At 36.2% G+C, this 26,719-nt stretch overlaps 1 protein-coding gene and 1 pseudogene across 3 annotated transcripts in view; one reads left to right on the top strand and one right to left on the bottom strand.

Annotated features, from left to right (window-relative positions):
* Nucleotides 1-26,719, top strand: part of LOC140674387 (uncharacterized) — a 63,801-nt gene that overhangs the window by 34,624 nt on the left and 2,458 nt on the right. For 2 of the 3 annotated variants that reach the window (XM_072907876.1, XM_072907877.1), the window contains exons 4-8: nt 317-1,315; nt 13,417-13,556; nt 14,141-14,446; nt 23,929-24,104; nt 26,395-26,674. In XM_072907876.1, coding sequence (XP_072763977.1) covers nt 317-1,315; nt 13,417-13,556; nt 14,141-14,446; nt 23,929-24,104; nt 26,395-26,674 — 1,901 coding nt within the window. Of the gene's footprint in view, nt 1-316; nt 1,316-13,416; nt 13,557-14,140; nt 14,447-23,928; nt 24,105-24,828; nt 24,927-26,394; nt 26,675-26,719 lie in introns of all 3 variants that reach the window. The other variant, XM_072907878.1, reaches the window with a different exon arrangement.
* LOC140674401 (uncharacterized) lies at nt 21,227-23,429 on the bottom strand (annotated as a pseudogene).

Below are 26,719 nucleotides of genomic sequence, written 5' to 3'. Positions count from 1 at the left end.
TATGCAATTTTTTGCATTTAATATTTTTTTCGGATTTGTTTAACGTTGATATTATAATTTCAAGAGAATGATGTATTGAATAAGATTCTTTAGCAACAAAAGTGCCTGCGTGTTTCGTAATCAAAATTATACTTATTTATTTATTTATTATATAAATTATTGTACTTTTCGCGTATTTTTGTCAATCAAAGCTTGACAAGAAATATTATTTTGATCGGTCTTAATTTATCGACAAATCAAATCAGTCTATTAATCTCAAAATCTTTCATTATACATTAATTAAATGTCCTTTTTATTTCTCTTTCAACCCTTAAAGCTTCGGGGGCGGCGACATAAGAGAGGAACAGCAACAGGTTTCGCAGCCGCCCCACCAAACCCACCACCAACACGACGCGCACCACCACCGTCAACAGCAGCAGCAGCAGCAGCAATACGTCCAACTCGGGGCGAGAGAGGTCCCGGTTCCCGAGGGAGGGGATAACCGGCACCCGACGGAGGTCTCCGTCGCGTCGGAAGGACGCCGAGCCGGCAGTCACATGCCTCACTCCACGATGCATCGTTACGGTACTGAAACGCTCTCGCCAACGACGACGGATCACCATCACCATCAGCAGCATCATCAACAACAACCGCATCATCACTTGTCTGAAGTACAGCAACACACAGTCGTTGCTCTATCCGCGCACCGTCATCTGGAGGATCCGCAACAGCACCAACATCATCAGGAGACCGACGAGGACGTGGACCGAGGTGTCAGCAGCATCACCGCAGCTATGAGGGGTGCGCGAGGTGATTATCTGGGAGTGCTCTTCACGAATCTCGCCTCAAACGCCACGTCGAGCAACAACAATCATCATCACCACCACGCGTCGCACCACCTGGAGGACGTGCTGGCCGACGAGCCATATTTGCAACATCAAATTCGCGGTGGCGCCCCGCCGACCAGCAGCGGTGGCGGCAGCGGAGGCGGCGGAGGTTCGCCGTCGGTGAGAACCGTCGGTGGCTCGCCGACCTCCAGTCACAGTCCGCACGATGATCAGGGCCTGTCGTCGCCACATCGACAAACCCAAGAAACTAGTTACAGTCCCACTGATCAGGGCAGATTGCAGTCCTTTACGCATCTCACGGCCATGCAGCCACCGCCGTCGGTGCAGACTAATCACGGGCTGCAGGAGGCCGAGCGCGTGTCCGATCAACAGCTGTACATAGACACGATTTACACGCATCATCCAACCGCTGGTACCCCGCATCATCATCATCAGGATCAGCACGACCAAGGACCTTCCACGCCGCACTCGCCCAGTCCACTTTCCAGGTTAGTCCTTATCGTTATCGCGTGTCACATATGCGAGGTATCAGGAGCGAATTGATTTTAAAATCGTGCCAATACTATGATTCTTCTTAAAGTCTTTAGGTAATTTGTTTTAGTGTTGATGAGTTAATTGGGACAAGTCAGTGACTAACACAGTGCCAAGTTGCGCCAAGTTCAACGCAATATTCTAGAACAGATTGATAGCGATGGAACGTCAAATTATATGTATATATTATTGTGCGCAGTATCGTTCGTTGACATCGTCGCGACGTTATTCTACGAGCTCTGCGGTTATTTCGCATGGAATATAAAATAGCTTCGCTCGAAATTCACGATTTACCGGGAATTGATTGAGCCATCGTCTACGAACGTAATATCACATAATATTAGGTATGTATCATGTTCTATCTCGAGTATATAAAATAAGATTTTAATTAGAAACTGCAAAGTTACAACTCGTGTTTCGACATGTCGACTGCATTAATTATTAAAGCAGTGCGGTTAGATAAACGGAAATGATCTCGGCGCTGAGGAATAATTAGTTTATATAATAATTAATGACTTGGGAAGTCAGATTGGTTTTTATCCAAATATATGATTTAAATTTAAAAAATTTTGAAAAAACTTTTTTCCTTCAAGTGCGGTAAGATCAAACGTGCTAAAACCATATTGTGTAAAAACATATGCGAGCTTTATTTTGCGTCCGCGCCAAAATATTTACTCGCGGGCTTAAGGGCTGGTTCCGGTTCGCGAAGGGCTGTATGCGTAGGCGATACAAGGCCGAAACAAAGCGTGACCGTCGGTAGAGGATTATAACGATTGCCCAGCCCTATGCTAACATCTATGTGAAAGCGACGGTTGTCCCCACTCTCGCCGTTGTGTTTGTTGATTCATCTTGGGCACGAGCCTTCGAATTTAGGTACTCCAGAACCTAGGGCGTGTATGTGTGTGTATGATCGTCTCCGACACTCTATTCCGCCGCTTCGATGCAGTTTATTTTGATCGTTCGTCGTCCATTACTTTGCTGCAATTTTTATCTTTACCTTCTTTTTATTTATAGCTTCGTCAATAGGAATTTTTTGGATATTAATATATTTGATAACAAATGCTGAAGCAACATTGCTATAATGATAATTTCTTTTCTTTGGTTATAAAATATGTATTTTTTTAATGATAATAATTGATATGTAGATTATATAATATTGAAATTTTTTAAATGTTTTTTTTAAACAATAAGAATAATATATTTGATAAAAAATGCTAAAGCAACATTGCTGTAATTATAATTTCTCGATTTGACTATAAAATATATATTTTTCAATCATAATAATTGATATGTAGATTATGTAATATTGAAATTTTTTAATGTTTTTTTTTAAATAATAAGAAAAATGCGTCAATTAATAACGGTAAATAACACAAACGAGGAATAATTACGTGTCCGGATTTCGCGTTTTTTTCTCTTCGTGCCCGATGTTCGCCGACGATGAGGGTTCGTTCACCGATCGAAGTGATCCACGGATCGCATTGTTTGCCATCTTTCGATTCCGAGAAGAGAACGAGACAGATTGCTCGAATTGCAAGAATCGTCGAAGGCATGGAATCGTGCGTCATGGAATCCAAGGTTCCATGTTGATTCACTTTGATCGGCGTGCATTCGCGCACGGAATGACCGCTGGATTTATCTTTATTGCAGTGACAGAATAAATGGGCAATATTCATGGGGAATCAAGGGAAGAAACACACCTTTGGCAAATATCAAATTTGCAGTACCACTTCGCAGAAAAAGGGGAAAAAAAAGTAATTCCACGCAAGGCATCGTTATAATTAATATATAGGTGATCGCGATAACTCTTCTCGATACCATAGCGGTTATATTATCAAGCAATTCCGCGATTTATTTCTTCACGATCGCAGTAGAGTTAGTCTTATCTGATGCGCTGAATCTGCATTTGATAAGGATTTATTGACCGATCAATGCGATTGACTGATAGATACCCATCGACTGCCACTCCGCAATTCCACGAAAAGAGATCAGTCGGCTGACCGCGCTCACTTTCATCGCTACGAATGTAATTGAGACGGAGAAAGATAAAATGTGAGAGAGAGGGAGAGAGAGAGGGAGAGAGAGAGAGAGAGAGAGGAGGGGAGAGAGAGAGAGAGAGAGAGAGAGAGAGAGAGAGAGAGAGAGAGAGAGAGAGAGAGAGAGATCTATAGTACGTTTAAGAGCTTCGCGCTTGTTGATTCACTCACGCACTGTACACGTGTTACGGGCCACGACCTTCCAAATTTAATATCAAAAGTTCGAGTGCAGATCGCGCGCGATCCGCTTCTTTTTAATGCTGTTTGCTCCATTTTGTGACCGATGTGAGAGATTACGCCAATGCAGAGAAATTGATCGCTCCTATTACGCAATCGTATGTACATACATGTCGAGATTATATAAATTTATTTCAAACTTACATTCGTCAAATATAAATTATTCGTTATTATATTGGACTAATTTATCATTCATAATGTAACAACGCTAATTGCTATAATCTAGTATAAGATATAATTATTTCAACTATCCTTTAGAACGCAATAATTTATATTAATTAATAGAATCAATCGAAATAATCGATAATAAATATTTATATAAAATTATAGTGAAATAAAGATAAAAGTTTGAACTCTCTCTCTTTTTCTCTCTCATCAGTTATAGATTCAGAAATAAGTCTTAAAATCTTATGATTAGCCTTATGAGTTTTATATTTATACATTTATATTTTAAAATTTATATTCTATTATATATTTCAATTTATTAAATTAAAATATCACATAGACAAACAAAAGAAAAATATCAGTTTTTAAAATCTCACAGCTTAAACTATTCTCTAGAACGCTATAATTTATAATTTATATTAATTAATAGAATTAATCAAAACAATAGATAATATTTATATAAAATTATTAGTAAACTAAAAACAAAAAAGTTTGAACTTTCTTTTTTTCTTTCTCATCAGTTACAGATTCAAGAATAAGCCATAAAATGTTAATGAGTAACCTTATGAATTTATATCTTCTTATAATTTATATCTTTCAGTTTATTAAATTAAAGTTACACAGGCAAACAAAAGAAAAATATCAGTTTTAAAAATCTCACAGCTTAAATCGTAATTTATGCAGTTATAATACGAAGAAAGAAATTCGAGAACGAATCATTAATAGTGGCGCAAAGTTTGTTGTGTGTAGGTCATTTGAGAGTTTACAGTTCATAAATACATCTATACCGCGTTCTACGAATCGCATGGGATAAAGCCTCTCGTACTAGAACAAAGTCATATATAATCTATTGATTTTTTATTATAATTTTTTTATCATACTTTAGATATTTTAAATGTGATAGTCCTTTTCTGAAAAAAGATTTCAAAAATCCATTTCTGCGCATGTAAAATATTCTGCTTAATCGTGTAAATTGCGTGTGTTTGAATATCCCGTTTAAAACAATCTCACGATCTAAGATATCACGCGACACGCGTGCAATATACGCAGCTGTACATCTGAAGGTGATTCCAGCATTTGTTTTCCTTCGCTTATGTCCACGTGCGGTCGTCTTTCGATGTGAGCATGCCGGCGGAAGTGACACGTGGTAGATTCCACCCGAGACGTAGTGACTGGCAATTGCTTGTCACTCTAAAAATAATTAATATTTGATTTTATTCTGTGATACGAGTATGTATATATATATATATTTATATATATAAACCTGTTATAAAAAAAGATTATCACAATTAAAATATCTAAAGTATGGTAAAAAAAGACAATTCAGTGATACGTTTGTTTATATATATATATATATATATTTAATATATAATTAATATCCTATTCAAGTCAAATTATCAAGGATTATATTCGAGGATTAATCTTGATTTATTATAATTCGTATTGTCTTCTAAAAAAATTGGAGAAAAAAAACAAATATATGTCAATATTATTGTATCGCTAAAATATTATATGCAATAAGCATAAAAGCGTAAAAGGTCGAGTTATATATAAAGAAAAGAAGTCACTGTATTTTTTGGAAAATAATGAAAGGTCTGAGAAGGATATTAAGACTTTTTTTTCTATAGAGGAGAGAAAGTTTTTTTATAACACGTGCGTGGCGTCGCGACGGCGGTCCCTCGACGCAGGACAAAAGCGAGCCTTCGTTTACTAATCGGCAGAGAAGAACCTTTGAATAGTGGGGCGTCTCGAGTGGTCGATTACGTTGGTGGGGGATGCCCTCGTGACAAGGCACGGTCGGGGAAGACGATGTCGGAGCATACAGTCAGTGCGAGAGAAATGCCATCGTCGACGCGATGTATCTCCGATAAGTAGGAAGGAAGGGGGGGAGGAGAGAAACGCGCTAAAAATAATAGGAGTGGGGATAATTGTCCGCCGTCAACAGGAGAGAATCCCCACCGGTGGACCGGTAGGCACTCGTAGGAGGGGTGGGAAGGAAGGGGAAAATCCTGACCACCTTCGAGCGAGGTCCTCCGACTCCTCCGACTCGACGTTTCGTGCCGTTAGATGATATTTCGCTCAGTTCTTGTCTGCCCGGTGACAGATACGGGGCTCTCCCCGAGTTATATTCCTTTATCCTTCACGGCTCCGCCTTTTTTTCATGTTTTTTTTTTGTTCTGTCTTCTTTGACATTTTCATTCCTTGCGACGAATCAGAGGACGAGCGCAAACGCGGTGAGAAAGACACGAGGAAAAGAGATACGTATCGAAGCACATATCGACCTCAGACCGATCGCACCTGCTAAAAGATGCAGTGAGTATTTTTTTTCTAATAAAAAATTAGAAAAACCTTTGAACAGTTTATACTTTTAACGCACGCGCTTGTCTCATACTCGGTATTTCCATATCTTCTCAAGTGACGCTTCGCATAGGCTGTTTATTTATAACGTGACGTGGAATGAGCTGAATCCTGATAAAATAAGGTCATTATATACGTTACGCAGATTTTGAATAAAACTTTGAGATTATATATAACCGCTGTATATTACAAAAATTATTATATATAATAACTTTGTCTTTATTATTATTATTATTATTTGTTATCAATATTATTATTTATTTTTATTTATTCATTAATATTTTAACATATATTTGTCTATTTTTACTTTATATATATATATATATATATATATATATATATATATATATATATATATATAATTAAAATGTAATTAATTTAGAAAGAATGCAAATTTATAAATCATTAATTATTATTTTTATTTGTTTTATATTTCTTCTTGCGGCACTTCTTTGTGTCGATCGTATTACAATTTGTTATTTATTTTGTCTGTTAGTAATCGCACATGCATTATATATACACTATATTTACATGATATACGCTTAATCAGTTTACCGTTTTGACTGCACTTCTTTTTTTGGCTCCATCGATTAAATTGTACTTTCTTCAGAAGCCCTGGTTTTATCGTAATCTGGTTAAAATAAAAATAAAGCGCGAATGGAGAACTTGATAATAATTTGACGCAGCCAAATAAATCCGACGTGAACAAAAACATCGCATTATTTTACACGTCCCCCCCCGCCACCCCCCACTGATATTGATAGATATTTAGTACGCTGAACTTTTTCTTGAATTTTTCTGTAAAATCTCAGATGTCATACGATTCTCCTGCGCACGCGGATTATATTATCGATATTAGGTTTCTACATTACATTTAATGTTCTAAGTTTACATAGTAATTAATTCTATATTTAATAATTTAATATTTACAAATAAATAAAACTAAAAACATGTCTATTATTGAAGGAATGCTATTTTATCTCACGCACCTTCAGATTTTCCCATTCCCGCGTGATTTTTGAAATGTAATTTTTTTTTTGCTACTCTCGTATATTATATATGCAGATATTAAATTCATAAACTAACGTGATTTATTTTCGTTTCGTTACACAACCCTGACCGCGTATAAAAAGATCAACTATGATATCTTAACCAATCTTCATACGGCTAAGCAAATAAGAAATGGTGCCCTTCTTATCTCTTGTCATACGAGATATCTACCGTGTTACAAGATTTTTGACGACACGAGAATCTTTAAATATATAACTTCAAATACTTCTTACTTATATGTACATATAATAATATTCTACTCCCTGCATATTTTTTTTTTCTCTAACTGAAAGTTTTAAGCTCGTTTTGAAAAATCCATAATTCGTGACAGAATTCAGCATAGAATTCTATTTATAAATCTTATGTGTCGTATAACACAAAAAACAATTTAAAGAACAAAAATATATATTATATATAAAATATATAGATTAGAAGACATACACATTAAAAAATATGTACCGGTACACATAAAATTATAAATAAAATTCTGTCTTGATTTTTTTTTCGCGAATTATAGATCGTTAAAGTGGACTTTTATCGTAAGAGAATTATTATTATATATCAAGAGACACATAGTAATATCTGATTAAATTTTTAACGATCCAAATAATTAAGATAATTTTATTTATCACTCGATCGCGAATACTTTAATAAAATTTTAAGATTTTTAGTTTCATCTGATGCATCTAAAAAAAAAAAGAAAAAAATATCGGAGAATTTGTTTGCGTTCAATTTAATTTCCGAGTCTTCAAAATTCTGCTTTCGCATCATATTATCGATTTATGTCGTGGAATTCTAGATCGTATTGACTTTCGCGTCGATATCTGAGTCCTGAATAAACACGCGCGCATCTTTCACCCTTCATCCGATGCGTTTACTCGTCTCGTAGATTTATCGTGCTCATCTTTACCCGCAACATTCTCCCCCTGCTCTTTCGCAGGCCATCGTGAGAAGCGTCTTATCAGCTCGGTGGATTCAGATAGTCCTACGGCAGCAGGGCTATAACCCCGTCGACATTAAACTCGCTATATTGGATTTCGCGAAACTCGCACTCCTCGACTCTGTGTGAGGAACCCTACGTCTTTCTCCGGTGGCAAATACTAATGGCGCATTATATCTGCCGCGCATTTATCTTGTTATTATCTGTTTATTAAATCAACTTGTCGCGTTATGTGATTCCGACGAACCGATCTGAAAAATTTCTCGATCGAAAAGTTGAGATATAAAAATCTTGTAAAAAAAAAAAAAAAAAAAATAAGCATATTAATTTGTATTTTATTTCAATCATACTATTTTATTTAGAGGGAAGTTCTCCTGCTCGATGCATCCGATTGATCTCTCACCGATTGTCTGAATAATCATCAAAGATTGTTACATCTCGCGATCGTCTTGCGGGATAGGAAGAGTTTGAGATTACGGGCGGCAATGGTATTAAATAAAAGCGACGGAGATTCTTAGAAGAAACCCGAGATCCATTATTGAGCTCCCCGTGCAGCCGTTACGCACGCATAGAATATGCGTGCACGCACACGCCCGCGTGCCGGTCATAGAGTCGCTCTCGATTCCTGTTAGTGTGACGTTACGTCATTAAGCATTACTTTCCTCAACGTTGGGCCATCATCATGCGTGCCTGCCAACCGCAAACTATATATGTGAAAGAAATGCTTTCCCCATCGCAGTAGCAATGGGAAAAAAAAAAAAAAAAAAAAAAAAAACAGGGAGAGAATTATTCTTATTGACCTTAACATTAGATAGAATCCATTTCGGCATTAATCGGAATTAAAAATAATGACGTTATAGTCCCCGCATAATCGAGAGATCATTATTGAATCGTTAAACATCGAGGAGCATTGCTTTTTGTTTTCTAGATTCGCGACGATTGATTTTGATTTCATGTCGCAATAATATTTGTGGAATGTGATATATATTGTTTTTTATCCTTGTCGCATCCACACGCGCGTGACCTTTCATAGTTTCGTCGGAGGAAGGTTCCTTCCGTCTATATAACATGCCATCGGTCGGTCGTTTACATTGCGAAATGCATTAAGCGGGACGCGGATCGCACGGATCGCTGCACCGAGTGTGTAATTGCACGCAGCGCGTGCCCGTCTAATACTGTTTTCTCTCTCTCTCTCTCTCTCCCTTCTTCTCGTATTTAGTGGTTTACAAAGTACCCGGTTGCACCTGGTACACGCAAACCATCCGGGATACGCGCAACCAGTTTCACGAGGAACGGTCTCGTATTGCATCGGATGGACGTTCTGTCGCACTTAGCGCGATGCACTTAAGTCGACGCATCCTCGTGCCATCGTCGAGCTCGTGTCAGATGTACGACACATCCTAAGACAATCGAAACCGTTAGAGGCATCGCCGTTGAAAAATGCATAGCACTTATTTTGCCATCGAAACTGCGTATAAAAATAATAACAGTTAGGCATATGCGAGATATTTCCCGACGCGATGAATTGTTGCAAAATTTTTACCGAATGAAATATGAGAGTATTCGTCGCATAATGAGTCGGAAGAATTTCAATTTTATATGCTCGCGTTGGTAGGAAAAAAAAAAAAAACTGATTTCCTTTTTTCATTCTTCCACTTGGTAATTTTTGCTTGAAAATTGATTTTATTGATTAAGTGTTGTTGAAAATATCTGATTAATTCGATCGTCGTCAATACTGCTAAGTGTCATAACCTGCCTCAATGTTACATAAATGTAAATCACCTAAGCAGATTTCGCGAGGGTCAGATCATATTTGGTGTCGAGTGTCTCTTCGTTGTGTGTTGGCCTGCAAATTTCATATTCGTCACGACTACGCCGACGAATCGGGGCATATTGCTGGCAATGCACTTTTGCACGCGAGTCGCAGTTTTCGTCTAGTTACTCACGTGCCGTTTGTGTATGCTAAAAAAAGAACATTGATATAACTTCAATTTCAAAACTCTAAAAATTCAAACTGAAATTAATTATCGAATTCGTACACTCTAAAACGTCCTGTCCAAGAAAAACACTTCCCAGATGTTTTTATAACGGTTTCTTCTAGTAAATACAATTTTTTACTCGAATATAAAAATTGCCAAATTTGTATCTTTCACTTTCGTAAAAAATTTCTATTTTTTATTATTCAAATTTATATTATATATATATATATATATATATATATATATATCATTAAATTTAGATTAAGTTTAAAATTAAATGTCAATCTATATTTATATCCATAAATATATGTATACATATACATATAATCTACGGGCTCTTGTTTTCACGAATCTCTATTTTTTTCGAGCCCCGAAATTGGCTTATCGATGTTTCTCTCTCCTGTCAAGTGACGGCCAGGTTTGGAGGATATCGCTTGAAGGAAAGCGTCACGAGAATCGTCGACATCGTCGAGAACGGTCGCGAAGGTGCGTTCTGGACACGTACCGGTATGCAGAAACGTGCTCGGGGCATCGCGCGGCTGCTCAAGGTCGCATCCGTATTGACATCAGACCGCGAACATACGGCGGTGCTTTGGTTTGTTTTAAGCCGGGGCCGCGCTTCTTTACCTTGTTTGGAACACGTTAATGCGCGCCCGGAGATAAAGTGCACGTGCGCGATGTATACGCGCGTGGCACGCGGTGGTCTTTCGCACGCGCATAATTAAATGCAATAAAACAAATTTTTACTTATTTACGCAGGCTAATCTCGGCATTCACTGTCGGATTTCATGATCGAAGGATAATATATTTATATATATATTATTTTTCAAATTTATTATATTCTACTCTTTATTTTTAAAAGGATCAGAGAAGGTATATGAAAGGTATGTAAATTTTTTTCAGACAACTATATTTTTAGTTGTTCAGAGTGTTTACTGCCTGGAAAAAGCCTTCTCAGGAATTTTTTTTACCTGGAGAAGTCAAGGAATTGTCATTGGAATTTTATTAGGCTTCCAGGGAATTAAAAAAAATTATTTTTGATAATGTTTTTATATTGTAAGCATCAATAAATTACAGTAAAAAGAATATGTACTGCATATTCTTTTTATTGTAATTATTAGTGATAAAAAATTAACATGCAAATGAAAAATGTTTATATTAAAAGCTATTCAGTTTTTTTTTTTTTCAATACGTTTGTAAAATCTAACAACTTGAAACTTAAATGGCTTTGAAAAATTTTTCTTTTGTAATTTTTATAAGTGAAAACCATATAATTGATAAAATACATATATGATAAAAAAATTTATTTTAGGAAGTTCCACTAAAACATTTTAAAAGCATCCTCTTTACCTGAAATTTTGGACAAAAATAGAAAATCAGGTAATTTTCAATGATTTTTAAAAGGTTTGAATAAATATCTATTATAGTTGCTAAAAGTATATAGATAAAATAAATAAAGATGTCAACAACAATAATGTTAAGGTAGGCATCAAGTACTTAACTTTCATCTACAACGTAGTCTAATTGATACGTCATCACCTTGGCTTCCATGCGAAGGGCATTTTCTGAAACTTCTCGGGGGGGGGGGGGAGAGGCGAGGGGGTATACTTTATGTGCTGGTGACTCGCTCGCATTCCTCGCATTCATCACATGATAAATGATGACGTTTCTTTTTTAGAAAGAAAGAGAAAGAAAGAGCTTCTAAGTAGAGCTATAACTCGCTTCGTCGCGCCATACGACCCCCAAAAGCCCTCGTTATACCGAGTCGTTTCAGGTATTAGACCCCCGGGTGCATTTCGAGTGGCTGGCGAACCGAGACCAGGTATAAACAACTCGTAATGGTAATGACAAAAAGGTAATGGAGTAGCCGTGTTGTTTCCTGGTTACTTTTATGCGGGGTCATCCGCAGCAGGAGGGAGGGAAAGGAAGACATGTAAGAAGAATTATATGGTCGAGAGGGAACGTGCCCCCTTCGGGGCACGCGCCCGCATTCGCAAAGTCGGACCGCGAACTTCCGCTCTCCCTCGCGAGAGTTACCTTCCGGTGTCTTCGACGCGGAACCAGCGCCCGATAACGGCACTGTCATCTGTTCGCTTCCAGCTGCGAAAAAAAGAGAAAATATTCCATTTACGTCCCGAAATTCTTCGGGTCTGACATATACATGCATATACTTTTTATGTATAATACGCTTACAGATGACCCGCAATAAAAAGTAAGAATGTCCGGGGTGTCTCGATCGATTCACGCGATGCACGCCGCTTGAAATCCCATGGGTAGGGGCGTATTTATTCGCGCGAGACGTGATCTACGCGTGAAACACGAGACGCACGAGCCACAAACGAAGCCGTTGCTTATTTGATTATTTATAAACGTGTACAGTTTTTCTTAAATAATTTTGAAACCACAACTCAGATGTCTTCAAATATTTCATCATCATACTGTAGATAGATGAAAAAAGCATAATTTGATTATTAGTAATCAATGTTTACTACTGTTATAATTATAACTAATTAGTTTTCGAGATTATCCTAAAAAAGCTGATTGTAGAGTAAAATTTAGGATGAATCAGATCAAAAGTTAATAAATTTAATATATTGTGAAAAATACAATTGTGAAAAATTGCCTAAAATGCAGGCACATTTTTGTCTGAATTTTCAGATCTGAATGTCTGAAAATAACTTCAAACAATATGTCTTAATTATCAAAGTCATTTTCCTGAAAGCTCAGAAGAATGTCTGAAAATTATTTTCGGACAAAATTACTTTCGCTCAGATTTGAAAATTCAAACAAAGATGTGTCTGAATTCTTAGACAATTTCCTACAATGTACATACATTATGATATTCATAAATTTGACATTGTACAAAGCACTTAATCTTTTCTCAAATATCAAATTAATAAATAATTTGTGAGTTAAAGTAAATATTAATGTCCTGTAAAATTAAAATTTTTACTTTGATGAATTTTTCTCTACACAGTCACTATAAAAAAAATTAGTTCAATATAAGATAATATTTACGCTTTGGAGATTAAATTATATTATACAGAGCAAATCTTTAACTCACAAATTAATTATTAATTTTATATTTTAAAAAGCTAAAAGTATTTTGCACAACCAAATTTCTGAATCTTGATTTATTAGATTTATTAACTTTTGACGTAAAGTAGATGCAGTTGATCCGTGCAGTTTCTTTTTAATTTACAGCAGAACCTCCCTTATACTTTACAATCGGTTCTGTCAGAGTCATAAGTATTTCTGCTTTATATAATATAATAAATTTCTTTTTGTTACAGCTCATCTTATCGGCCGATAAGCGGTGTAAGCACGATGGGCATTGGAACCGGCACAGGGAGTACCTACGCCGCCATTCCTTATATGACTGGCAGCCCTACGGAGCTGGCGTCGTCGCCTCAGCTTTGGAACGCTACGCAAGGTAAATAGCAGAGATAATTGATACAATAATTTTACGTCTTTGCTCGATTCTGTACATCTGACAATTAAACGGATGACTACAATTCTGACGATAATCCTCAGTGCGACTCGAGGAGCATAAAGTCTTTTAAATTGCAGTTTTTTGTGAAAAGATTTATTACAATAATGCAAAAGAATTTTATTCTCTCATTGTATCTTTCAATATAACAAATCATGTCGTATTTCGTTAAAAATATTATTTAGCAAAATTCAGAAATATAAAGTTATCGTATATTTATCATATATCATAGCTTTATTAATTTTATTTAATTAGGATTAGTTTTGTTTATTTTTTGTTTTATCTTTCAACTGCAAATTCAACTTACACTTTTAAATGGATTTTAACGTCGAATTTTCTGGTCTGCAAAGATATGAACTCACTTGAAAATTGATGCGCAGTAAATAATGACTTCCACGGTGACATTTTAAAAAAGAAAAGATTGTGTCCGAAAAGAATTGGTGAAGAAAACCTGCGGTGAAAAGATCCTTGAGATCCTTCTTCTAAATCTTTCGATAATATATCTTTTTTGTTTCTTTCCTTTCTAGGTCTCAGCGGACTTGTTTCCGAGGATTACAGTAGCAGCAAATCCTCGGGTACGGTAGCTCATCAATCCTTACCAGCATTCTCTACGCAGCCCTTTGGCTCTCGATCTAGCTACCGTTATAGTCCACCTTATGGAACGTCACAACAAAATACCACCGGCACCGGCGGCGCCGCCGTGGACGCTTCATGGACGTACGTTTCGCCCAGTAATGATCAGCTGACGTCACAATACGCAACATTTCCGAAACGGCAAACTGTGAATTCGTCGGCGCCGACCCAGCTCAGCGCCGCGGCCAGCTTAACTGCAAGTGAGTCTATTCTCTTTCTTTTTCTTCAAAACAAACAGCGTAATTTAATACTTATTTTTAATTTACGATCGAGCGAACGTTATAATATAGGTGTGTAGTGAGATTAGGTATAAAATTAAGATTAGGAACTAGAAGACTCCTTTTAATCCTCTTAATATGCTATCGTTGTGAAATAAAACGTGAGAGGGAAGATGCTGGATTCTTTTTTGTTTCTTAGAAAAATAATTTAATAATAATAATATAATTTAATAATTATTATTAAAATAATAATTTTTTATTATATCCATTCATACAATTTTACAAAGATAGAAGGTTGATATTTTTTTCCTTCTAGTGGCATATTAAAAGGTTAATAAGAAAAAATTGGTTAAAAGCAGGCGGATCGCATAATTTCGTTGTAAAATTATGAGTAAATTAATAATGTCGTTTACTCATGAAAAGAAATCGTAAAAAATCCTTATTAAATTCGTGATAATACGGATTTACTTGTATCGCTTCTGAAAATTCATCTCATCGATGTATGCAGTGATCATCGCGTATTCTCACGACTTGGATTAATCAAATCACGACGTTCGTGTCTCCGGCAATGGAATCGACCAGTCCTGCGATAACACGAACGTGTGCTGGATTTTATTTAATTCGTGAAAATTGACGAGAAACATTTTTCATAGTTTATTATTCATCGCGACTCATTTGCTGAATGTATATCATTTTTTCACGTGCAATCCTTTGCAGCACTTTGTAATAATAATACATTCGAATCTTTATCTTCTATTTCATAGTACATCAATCTGACTGTTTCATTAAACTATCTTATCAAGAAACAATTTTTTTTTTATAAATGTTTCTCGCATACACACACTTGTTTATTATTTACGTTTATTGAAAATTTTATAAAAATACGAAAGAATTTTTTACAAAATTCGTACTCCACATATTTTTACATCATCAGTCTCGCAAAATTCATTTTATTAGATATTTCTGAATATAAATTGATGAAATATTATAAATAAATCATAAATAATACGATGAAGGGAGGAAGATCCGCGAGCTTCATGAACTAAGATATATTTTTCTCCTCGTCCTTTTTTCCGACACATTTTTCAATAATTAATTCCCCCCCCCTTCCCCCCCCCCCAAGTAGTCCGTAACACGAAACCGCAAAGTGCAGGGTAACGTAAGCGAGCTGCAAGTGATCAGTAAGCAACCTTCATTCGTGGTGGTCCTTGAAAAGCCAGAGGCCGCATGCGTCCCTAAAGTGGGCGGTATCCTTTGATGCGACGATCCTTCGTCGCGCGCATCTGCGTGCATACGGAAATAAATGAACGCCGGCGCTAAAGCGGACACACGCGAGCTCGGTTGCGTGCGCGTGGATATCGTCAAGCGTGAGAGATCGGTGGGCGTGTGCACGCACACGCTTCCCCCGAGCTCTCGAATTCCGCGCTCGCGAACACGCAACGTTGTTTCTTTATCCATTTTTTCTCAAAGACTTTGGTCAATCAATCGCTGTTTCATTTTTTTTTTTTTTTTATATCCTTGATTTTTCGCGAGGGAGAATTATCTCGTTACGAATTTGTCGAATGACTAACTTGCTCGACCTCTGTTCCCTTAAATTTTCCAACGATTTGTATAATTTCAATGGGCAATGAGACACTATTCCTGCTCCTGCATTTGATAAATTGACGTTAACCCAAAGTCGTGTTGCGGTCGTCATAAATAATAAGAGAAACGGAATTCGATGTGTTTCGTTACTCGTGAAAAATTGAATAGCAGAGAGGAGATCGTCTCACCCGATCCGGGTGGCACGGATAAGTCACATGTAGTTGTGACTAATTTCATCCACTAAATTAGGGCGGTCCCGGCCACTCGAATATCGCGTTTCAGTTTTCCCTTACTCGATCCTACGTCGGCCCTGCTGGCGATTTATTTCTCGAGCGCGACTTTCTTTTTTGTTTGCACCGTAGTGATTATTTATGAGTAACGTTAAATCAATATCAGATGATTAAGTGATGGGATTAAGTGATGCATATCTTTTACGAATTTATATTTGTTATCGCGAGAGACTGAAGATTTATCGCTCGCACTCGGGTCGCATTGGCTGCTGACCTGTCAACTTTGTAAACGAGAGTCAGCGATATCAATCCGCGGTTTTATTGTGACTTGTCGAAAATGGATTGACTAAAACTATTAGGTATAATAAACTCTTTTTTCAATTTTTTATTTTTTATTTTATGTATTTATTTTTTTTCTTGTTAGTTTTTAGTCATGTGGCGCTTAACGTAGAAGAAAAATAATTTGTATTATTGTCACTTCAATTTAAAAACACAAGTTTTATTTTGATCTTCTGCTATAAAAATTTAAATTGTTATTTTATGAATTTTTTATAACATAGAGGAATGTATCTATCTTTCTCCAAGTCAATAATATATACGCACATCTCTCGTTCTTTCACTTCGTAGAAGCTGCCGACTTTTCTCGCGCGACTCTCAAGTTGCGAGTCTGTTCTTTATCGTCTACGATTTCGGACTTCGCGGTAGAAGTTCATCGTCTTAAGGTATACAACCTCCTTCCGCGACTCTCGTCGTCATCCGTGGCACCTGTTCCCGTCACAGACACTATCCAAGGAGGCGAACATTGATATGACCATGACCTAGGTTGTACGAACGGGCCTAATCTAGTTGCGTCTACGCGCGATATACGCAGAGGTAACGATAGGGCTGTATCTAGCGGAACCGCGTCGGCTTACGATAATATCCACCGTAATGTGTGTATTCTTCAGGCGTAACATCTCTTAGGTATCTAATCTAAAACCGGTCAGTGACATACAGTGAAACTGGTATCGGGAATGGAAGTGACACATCGTCGCGTTCTTCTTTCCGAGATAATCGGATTGCGATTTTAACGTTGGAATGTTTTGTGAAAATGTTCCGACCTCTCGACGTTCTATATTTGTAAAATCTTACCTGTTGGCAGGCAGGGTGTACATTCCTTGGAAAACCTAGAATTCTCAGAAAACTTAAAAAAAGTCATTCTTTAATAATTTTGCTCTTATACTTAATTTATTTTATTAATTTAATTTATTGAATATATAATACATATCTTTTATTTTAATTTTTAGTGATAAAAAATTCTTCCAGTACAGTAGCTTTGTGCTCTTTTTTTTTTTTTTTCGTATAAGTGAAAAGCATTAGTAGAAAACATGTATAATAAAAAAATTTATTTTAGAAAGTTGCAAAAAAATCTTGAAAATTCTCTTTGCCTGGGATTTTAAACAAAAATATCTGAAAGAATTTTGAGGGAATTTTTTACAAGATTTTGAGTAGACACCCTGTGCTGGAAAATACAAATGTCAAAATTGTTTGAGACTACAATTTTAATAAGATTATATTCATTGAATCAAGCGCGGAAAAGGCATATTATTCTTTTAAACTGATGTTAAATTAAAATCACGAGATGTGTATCTTTATGTTTCGATCGGAGACTCGCGGCGATAAAATATCACGTTCGTCAGGCGTGTCATACAGGAGCTAAATAATATGATTAACACGCGAAATCTCTCTTTTTAAATGCCTCCTCCGTTGTCACTTGCAATTAATTCTGACTCTTATGCAAGCTCAAGTTCACGACCGTAACCGATATCGCTCTCTCGGCTCGCTACTCTGCTTTTCCCTGTTTTCGGGTCATAATTAAGTCTCGCTGGCCCGATAACCGCTGCCAAATACATAGTAACGTTAATTGAACGCGTTTCTTCGCAATATTAAATTTATTTGAGATACTAATAATGACGTCGAGATAAAATGTTGGCTCCTCGAGGTTAAGAGGTCGCGATCAGACTTTTTTATCCGTATGTGACGTAAAGGTTTAAGAAAGCAATGTGTGAGTTTAAGTTAAGCAAAATATCTTGCCGAATTTTAAATTGTCCTCATTGAAATATTCTCATCGAAAATACACCTTCGACATTTTATTTATTTTTTTTATCGCAAAAAATATGTATCCGAGTATATGTCTCGCTCTTTTTTAACACTCAAAGCTCATGGGAACAAATTAGGATCTTTTTTTTTCCCATGCTCCAGTCAAGTGTTTCTGTTTTGACTTTCATCGTTTGACATATCGTCCATCCTTTATGATATCATCCACGATATCACTTTCATTTATTTTTAACCGTATCATAACACGGTTGACGCGAAAATTGTATGCAACAGAGAGATTAAAAGAAAATCGAGATATTTATAAATATTCAGAAAAGGAGAAATAAAGAGGACGGGATGCGCATCTCCAAGGGATGTATCGGTCGGAGAGGGAGAATTTAAAGACCTTAAGTGGTTCTTCAGGGGCTTCAGTCTGCGGTTATACATGCCGCACCATCCGGACTCCATTTCAGGAGAAAGAGAGAGATGTTCCTTTTAACATACCGCGACCTCGAGTATCTCGAGTCCGCGGGTTCATCATGCCGTACAGCATTTAAGTTTAACCGCGCCAGACACGCGTATCCCCCCGTCTACATAGGGGTGGGAGCATCTCTCTTGGCATGCTTTCGTGTAATGTTGGTGCAAGAGCATCGCGAGAGCCCTGCATCATCCTGAAGGACCGTGCACGTGGCCGTCCGTAAATTAATCTGAAGGATTGTGATCCAAAAATTTTCTCTTTTAAAATTGTACATCAAGCAGCTCGCCTTTTTCTTCTTTTCACTTACATCTGTATTTATGATGGATATGGTTAAGATAAAATGAACGTCCGTAGCAATCCCATCGCTCTTTGTTTTTTTAATTAAATAAAATGGTATAGAATTTATGTAAGTAATTTAGATGAAAAAAAATTATGTGAAAAAATTAATTTATATGAAATTGCTTCTATATAAATATTTAAACTGTTGAATATCAAAAGTGACAAAACTAATTCTCGATTCTTATAATAATGATTGGATATTAAAGGATAGGAAAAGTCGTAAATAAACAATGGCAACTGCAATGCCTGCACACCTGTCGCAAACGAGGCATGCAGGTACAATGCATACGTTGCGCGGGAAATTGATTGAGCTTTCTCAGTATGAAATAACAAGTGTCGCGAAGCCGAGGGCAGATTAGCGAGCGGTCAAAGGAAACAAAAGCACAGGTGAACAAGAATGTTAATGCGATGATAACGCAGTGCTTATTATTGCGCACCGGTATATAATCGTCTAACTGTGAAATTAAATTCGCGTACAAGAAATAACGTCACAATCCAATTTATTGCACCTGATCTTAAGCGATATATAAACATATATATTATGTGTCCATTATTTCTTTTCTTTATTATATTTAATTATGCCTTTTTCACTTTTTTCTGCAGAGTGTATACTCTTTGAATAAACTTGGAATTCTCAGGAAATTTTATTAGAATTAAGAAAATTTAGAAAAAATTCTTTAATAATTTTGCTCTTATATTATGTAAATTATATCTCTATCTCTTGTTTATATGTTCAATGTCTTAACTTAAAATATTGAATTGCAGTACATATTTTTTATTTTAAATTTTAGTGAATAAAAAATGAAAATGTTATAAAAGTTAAAAATTTTTATCTTAACGAAAGCTTTTCAGTTTTTTTTCAGTATATTATGTAAATCTAGTATTTAAAACTTAAGTAGCTTTGTGTTCCTTATGAGTTAAAAGCATTAGAAAACGTATAAAGGAATTATTTTAAAAAATTGCATCAAGAAATCTTAAAATATTCTCTTTATCTTGAATTTTTAGCAAAAATTCCTGAAAGATCAAGAAATTTTGAGAGAATTCTTTTACAAGATTTGCATGGACACTCTGTTTTGATATTTTTTTTATTAATAATGCGAATTCTCGCCATCTCTCGCGTTTCAAAGACAGGATCTCACGAAGGTCGAAGTCGCGACGGCGTCGTTCAGGCGTGAAAATGCAACGTGAACCCTTGTACGTAAAGCTCTAACGTAGCGTAGAGGATATTTCATATAGAGGATACCCGGGCTACGTCAGCCACGTCTTGCTTACATAATATCCGATTGCTTTCCAAGTCCGATTCCGCCCCTATCTCGAGAAGATTCTCGTGTCCTCTGACCTCTTCGTCCTCGTGTCGGTTTGGTAACCCAATGCCTGCATTTTAATTCCTCACCTCTCTCTCCTTTTCCTTTCGTATCTAGTTACGGACGTTCCTCTACTTCGAGAGAACAGCGTGCCAAGTTATAAGATGTCATAAAACCATACGAGCAATTAAATATCTCGAGCTGAATTCTAATTTAATGATTCAAAGGAATCATCAATTGAAAGAAAGCGAGCTCCAATTTTCCACGCGTGGAGTTCACGATCATCATAAATTACTTTTAATTATACATACACAATTAAATGTTTATTTAATTATATATTTAATTATACATATATTTACATTTTATTACTATTGTATATGTATATAATTTTTTTAAATTTTTAAATATTGTTCTTTTTAATATTATATATTTTGCATCATTTTATTATAATTTCACAGTGCATACAGATGTTTAGTTTGAAGGCCTTCTGCGTCGACTGCAGACACTTTGCGGACGTCTCTGCAATATAAAAAAAATATATACATATATATATCACTGTCCCATCTCTCTGATTCGCAAATTCTCGGGAGAGCGGCGATAAAATCTGACAATTAATAATAATCTAGTATTTGTGGGTCAAGGTGGCGTCATGAAGGCGCGAGAATGCAACTCGACCCGCGCGTGCATAATACACACGGCTCTCTATGAGAGAGTTCGTAGGACTCGCGGACGAACATCAGCAGCTTCTTGCTTACCTACATATAATATCCGATTGCTTCCCAGTGGCATTTCTGCCGGATGTGCTGCTCGCGTACGCCGACCTCTCCTCATTCTTTCTCCTTCTGCGCTTTGCTTTTCTTCTCTTTTTCTTTTTTCACCGGAGTAACCCGAGATGAATTCTCTTATTTTTCTCCGTCGTCAAGTGATGCGCTCGCTCGGACTCTACTAGGAATAATAAGGCCTGGGGATTCTCTTTACGCGGATTTTCGCGCATTCTAAGGAAACATCGTTTAATGCTCATACCCCCTGGATTATATACTCCTTGGAAAAATATGGAAAACCTTAAGTTTTTGTACTTGGAGAAATCAGAGAATTCTCATCGAATTTTATTGAGACTCAGGGAATTAAAAAAAAAATTCTTTTTATTGTAAGCGTATAATAAATTACAATAAAAAGAACAAATACTATATATTCTTTTTGTTGTAATTTTTATCTTACAATTAGTTAATGCTATTTAATTTCTTTTTCAATACATTTGTAAATCTAACACTTGAGAAACTTAAATAATTTTGTATTTTTTCTTGAATGAAATACATTAGAAAATGCGTATCATAAGAAAATTTATTTTCGAAAAATCAAAAAACTCTTTAAAATATTCTCTTTACGTGAAATTTTGAATATCTGGAAAGTCAGGGAATTTTCAATGAATTTTTTTACAAAATTTAAATAGATATCCTGTTATATTTGTTTGAGAAAACATCTTGAGAATATCTTACAATTTTTCATTCATTTTAAACAACGAGAAAGATATCGTTCTGCCGTTTCTTTTCGACTACGAGTTTGTTTAAATGGTATACATTTATGACAAAATAACTTCCGCATTTCGGTTAATAGGTATAATTTTGTCATTACAGAAATAATTTTGTAGATACTTTTTTTTTAACGCGGCACACATTGCACGACTGTACTTACAGTTGCCTCGCAATGGTTATTATCGGCAAACGCCGGAAATTCTGATAACGCCGTGTCCGTTTCCATGCTTCCCTCGTCGCTTTTATACTTCCTGCATCCTTCCTTCTCTTGTTCATTGATGTTCCTTGATGTCACATTTCTGGTGAGTTTCATATTTTTTTCTTTCATATTCTTTTGTATATGAATATACAAAATATACTTTTGTATATGCATATTTTTGTATCGCAACTCATAAAAAAATTATGTATAATTATCAAGATAATTATGATAGAATTAGGATAGAAACGAGGAGTTTATCTTATAATTTTTCTGTAATAACTCGTCTTTAAGAAATTATTAAGATGTTAATGAATTCTAACTGTCATTAAGAACGATTGAATTGTTGTCGATTTTAAAATTTCCTTTTGTGGAAACATTGGAAAAATTACAGAAAATAAAACACGATAAATACAAGGCCGTAGAGGAGCGAGCAAAACAAATGTCCCTAAGATGTAAAAATAAAAGATTTAAAGAAAATAGGAATTACAGAAATATATATAAGTTGCAGAAAATAATTTAGCCTCCTGTGTAACGTAGTAATTTTTTTTTCAAAATGCTATTCTACAACGATCTTATTATAATTTTTCGCTTCTTTTCATCGCGCAAGCAAAACAGGTAGAGCCAAGTACTTTTTCACAATTTTTCTTTTCGCATATTCCGGAATATGTTTACGTTATACGTTTAGCGTTCGCGGTCCGAGAGACTATGCATATTCATAGTCACGTAATGTAGAAATGAGGGGAGAGAGGGGTGGTACACAGACATAGTCGCGCGAACCAACGAGACAATTGTTTCCGAGTGGTCACATAAAAAGAGGCCACCGCGTAGATGTATGGTTACTCTTGTCGGAGACTGCGTGTGTGCAAGTGCTCTTTTTACCTGGCCGCGAAAATTGCGTCGCGTCGCGCGCCGGAAGCACGCGTTACATGGCTGCATTTTTCGCTTCTGCAATGGAGGAGGAAAGAAATTTGTGGGAAAAGCGAGTGGTCTTGCTAAATTTATTCCGCACCGCGTTTGCACGCCTGCTTTTAACATTTGCAGAGGAATACTTGCTTTTGCGAGAAATAAAGGTAGAAAATATTATATCCATAAATAAAGTCGAAAGACGATGATACTTTTTTTTTTTTTTTTTTTTTTTTCCACACAAAGCAAGTATTTTTTGCACTTATTGTTAGTTCATTTACAGTCGAATTAATGCAACACATGTTCTAATTATTAATCATATTAAGTATAGATATAAGGTTAATAATTAATTCCAAATAGTTCTTCTTTATAATACTATATAGAAAATAAATTTATTTTTAAATTATTTATATAAATTTAACTAAATTTATATAAATATATAGAAAATAATTATTACTAATAAATAATTCTATAAATTGTATAGAATACAGGAAATAATGCGTTTATAAATAACGTATCATAATTATATTTTAAACACTTAATAATGCGATATCATTTAACTGCTTAAACACTAATTGCGCTATCAAATATTAAGAATAGATAATTTTATCGATCGTTTTATCTTTTCGAATGAACCATTATTAACGATTATTTTTTGACAACTGGTTCATGTTTATTGTTTAAATCTGCGTATTAATTAAGAATAAAAACAACAGCGATATATAACATACATATAAATGCTATCGCATATGTGTGCGTGTTTTGCTCGTGGCGGTTGTCTGAGTGTTCTGAGAAATCCAGTGTGAATGTGAAACACAGTGCACAACATCGAGGCGGAGTACTTTACGGAGGGCCGCGAGTGCGTGAATTGCGGCGCGATTTCCACACCCTTATGGCGTAGAGACGGCACCGGACATTACCTCTGCAACGCATGCGGTCTTTACCACAAGATGAATGGAATGAACCGTCCTCTAGTTAAACAGCCACGCCGCTTGGTAAGAAAGGCTTCGCGACGTTACCCTTTCTCCATCGCGATCCGGAATAACGGAAACGGAACGGTCTGAAGAAGTTGTTTTGTGCAGATTTATTTATCGTAATCTTTTTTTATTCACTGTAAAAAAATTCATGTCTCAAGTTTTCTTACAAATACTGTCCGAATTTTCAGACATTCTTCTGAACCTTCAGAAAAATGAATCTGCTGCTTAAGACTAAATTTTAGAAAATGTGTCTGAATTCTTAGCAATTTTTTTAGTGTTTTTATATTTGAGAGATCTGCGGGAGGGAAAAATTGTACATCTTTCTTTTAAGAACTCTTGATGAAATCTGGATAATTTTGATTTCTGATACCGTTCTGGTTCCGTGAAACCGGATTAATCTGCGAGGTACACCCGAAAGGGAGAAAGAGACGAATAGAAAGGGAAAAAGAAAGAGAGAGAGAGAGAAAAATACAAAGAATCCTTTCTCGCTTGTGTCTTTCTTGTTACTGTCCAGGAGCTTATGTGGAAATTCGCCCGTGATGTGTTCTGCCCTTCCGTAAGTCCGAGCGATCACATTTTTCCCTCTCCGACTATGAATCTACGAAACGAATCCTCGATTGGCGATGCAAAAAAAAAAAAAAAAAAAAAAAATTAGTCCTCGAGACCTGTCGCATTGCCGTGTGTATGTTTAATACGCGCACAAAAGAAGTACCCCTAACGTATGGCCTCATGTCTGTTTCAGTGGCGGACCAGGGCAATTTCTACAAAGACCCTCTCTTCATTCATGGGTATAGTGGCGCCCGTCGCGTCCTCGCGGAGGAGAAATCGACCCGTCGTTTGGTAGGTGTCATCCTCCCAAATCAGCATTCTCTCTCTTTCTCACTCTATCTTTTCCTCTCTTTCTAACAATACGATAATGATATTTTTCTCGTGTCTTTTTTCTGTCTCTTTCTCTCTCTCTCTCTCTCTATCTCACTCTCTCTCTTTTTCTATTTTTCTATCTATTCCTCCGCATGTCATCTGCAATTTCCAGTTCCCGTAATTTGTCGCGCTTCCCATATTTTTCTTCGGCTCATCAATTCTTCGTTGATTCTTTATCGTATTATACCAAGTACGAGATAGTAATTAGTAATTAATTAACGATTGAAGTAGAGTAACTCTTGTAAATCTTTAAACTCTATATATATATATTTATCAATATTTTATTTACATATTATAATATTTATATATTGTTACTTTTAAAGAATAGTGTTACTTAATCAAGTATGAAAATAGAATCGACGGATAAATGAAAAGATTTGTATGCAATTAATGATTAAAATTACTAAGAATTTTACTTCTGCAAGGAATTTATAATTATTTAGTAATTAAAATTACTGAAAATTTTTTATTTGATTAAGAATTTATAAAATTATAAAAAATAATTATAATTAAATTATATAAAACTAGTAGTAAGAATTTACGCTAGAAAACTTTTTTTAAAAGATTAAAGATCGACGAATGTTCTTGCTGTCCCCCCCCCCCTCTCCCTCTCTGGCTTTCCTTCAGTTTCATGTAACATCGTATTTTCATCAATCATCATTACGCTAAACGCCAATAAATTAAAGCTATCGACTAAAGCAATCTTCTCGATCGTATCACGTTTCCAGCAGGAGACGCAACTTTCGAGTCGTAATCCCCGAGGTGTCACTATACCCATGGTACGAGCACTCTCCTCCTCCCCCCCGGAAATCACGTGCAGCCTGTTAACGTAAAATACGTCTCGTCTCGCTCGTAATTTTTCAATCACACAGAATGATTCTTTGTGATGTTTGTTGAGTTTTTCCAGGCTCGCGCGTGATCTTCGGAGGGTGGCTCGCTTTTCTGCTCCGCGGTCTCTCTGCGGTACCTTGCACACAGAAAGCTTTCTAGTCACGGTAATCCCTTCCTGAGTTCGCATCAGAGTTCATTAGTGGCTCGACCTGGTGAAAGCGATTGATCGTTATCACTTTTCCATCAAACATTTGAATATTTAAAGTATTTTCCGACCTTCTTGTTATACAAACTGAGTGTGCTTTGCTCTGAAATTCAGTCCGGTGAAATTTTACTTTTATTTTGAGATGAAATCATACCTTTTTTAAAGAACAAACCGCGCTCCGTCATCACGCTTTCATCAGACTCCCTCGGAATCATTTCCAAAGACAAATTTCTCTCTCTCTCTCTCTCTCTCTCTCTCTCTCTCTCTCTCTCTCTCTTTCTCTCTCTCTCTCTCTCTCGCGAGTTGAAGGCAATTAACGATTATAATAATAACAATTTCCTGTTTCTTCAGTCTGCTACGAGGCGCGTTGGTCTCTCTTGCAGCAATTGCGAAACGACGATGACATCGTTGTGGCGTCGTAACACACACGGCGAACCGGTGTGTAATGCATGCGGTCTTTACTTCAAGCTGCATGGCGTCAACAGGCCGTCGACTATGAAGAAAGATAGTATTCAAACTCGCAAGCGGAAACCCAAGGGCGGAATGAAAACCAGCGACACTCCTCTTACGAGCAACGTCGCGCAATGCGCAAACAACAATAATAATAACAACAATGTGAAACTTGAGCCAGGTAAGCGTATCGAGCATCTCTATCTATTTACCTAAAAAAAATAAT

The sequence above is a fragment of the Anoplolepis gracilipes genome, chromosome 16 (genome assembly GCF_047496725.1).
Source record: "Anoplolepis gracilipes chromosome 16, ASM4749672v1, whole genome shotgun sequence".
Taxonomy (NCBI): domain Eukaryota; kingdom Metazoa; phylum Arthropoda; class Insecta; order Hymenoptera; family Formicidae; genus Anoplolepis; species Anoplolepis gracilipes.
Note: the sequence above shows the minus strand (reverse complement) of the source record. Positions and strands in the feature narration are given on the sequence as shown.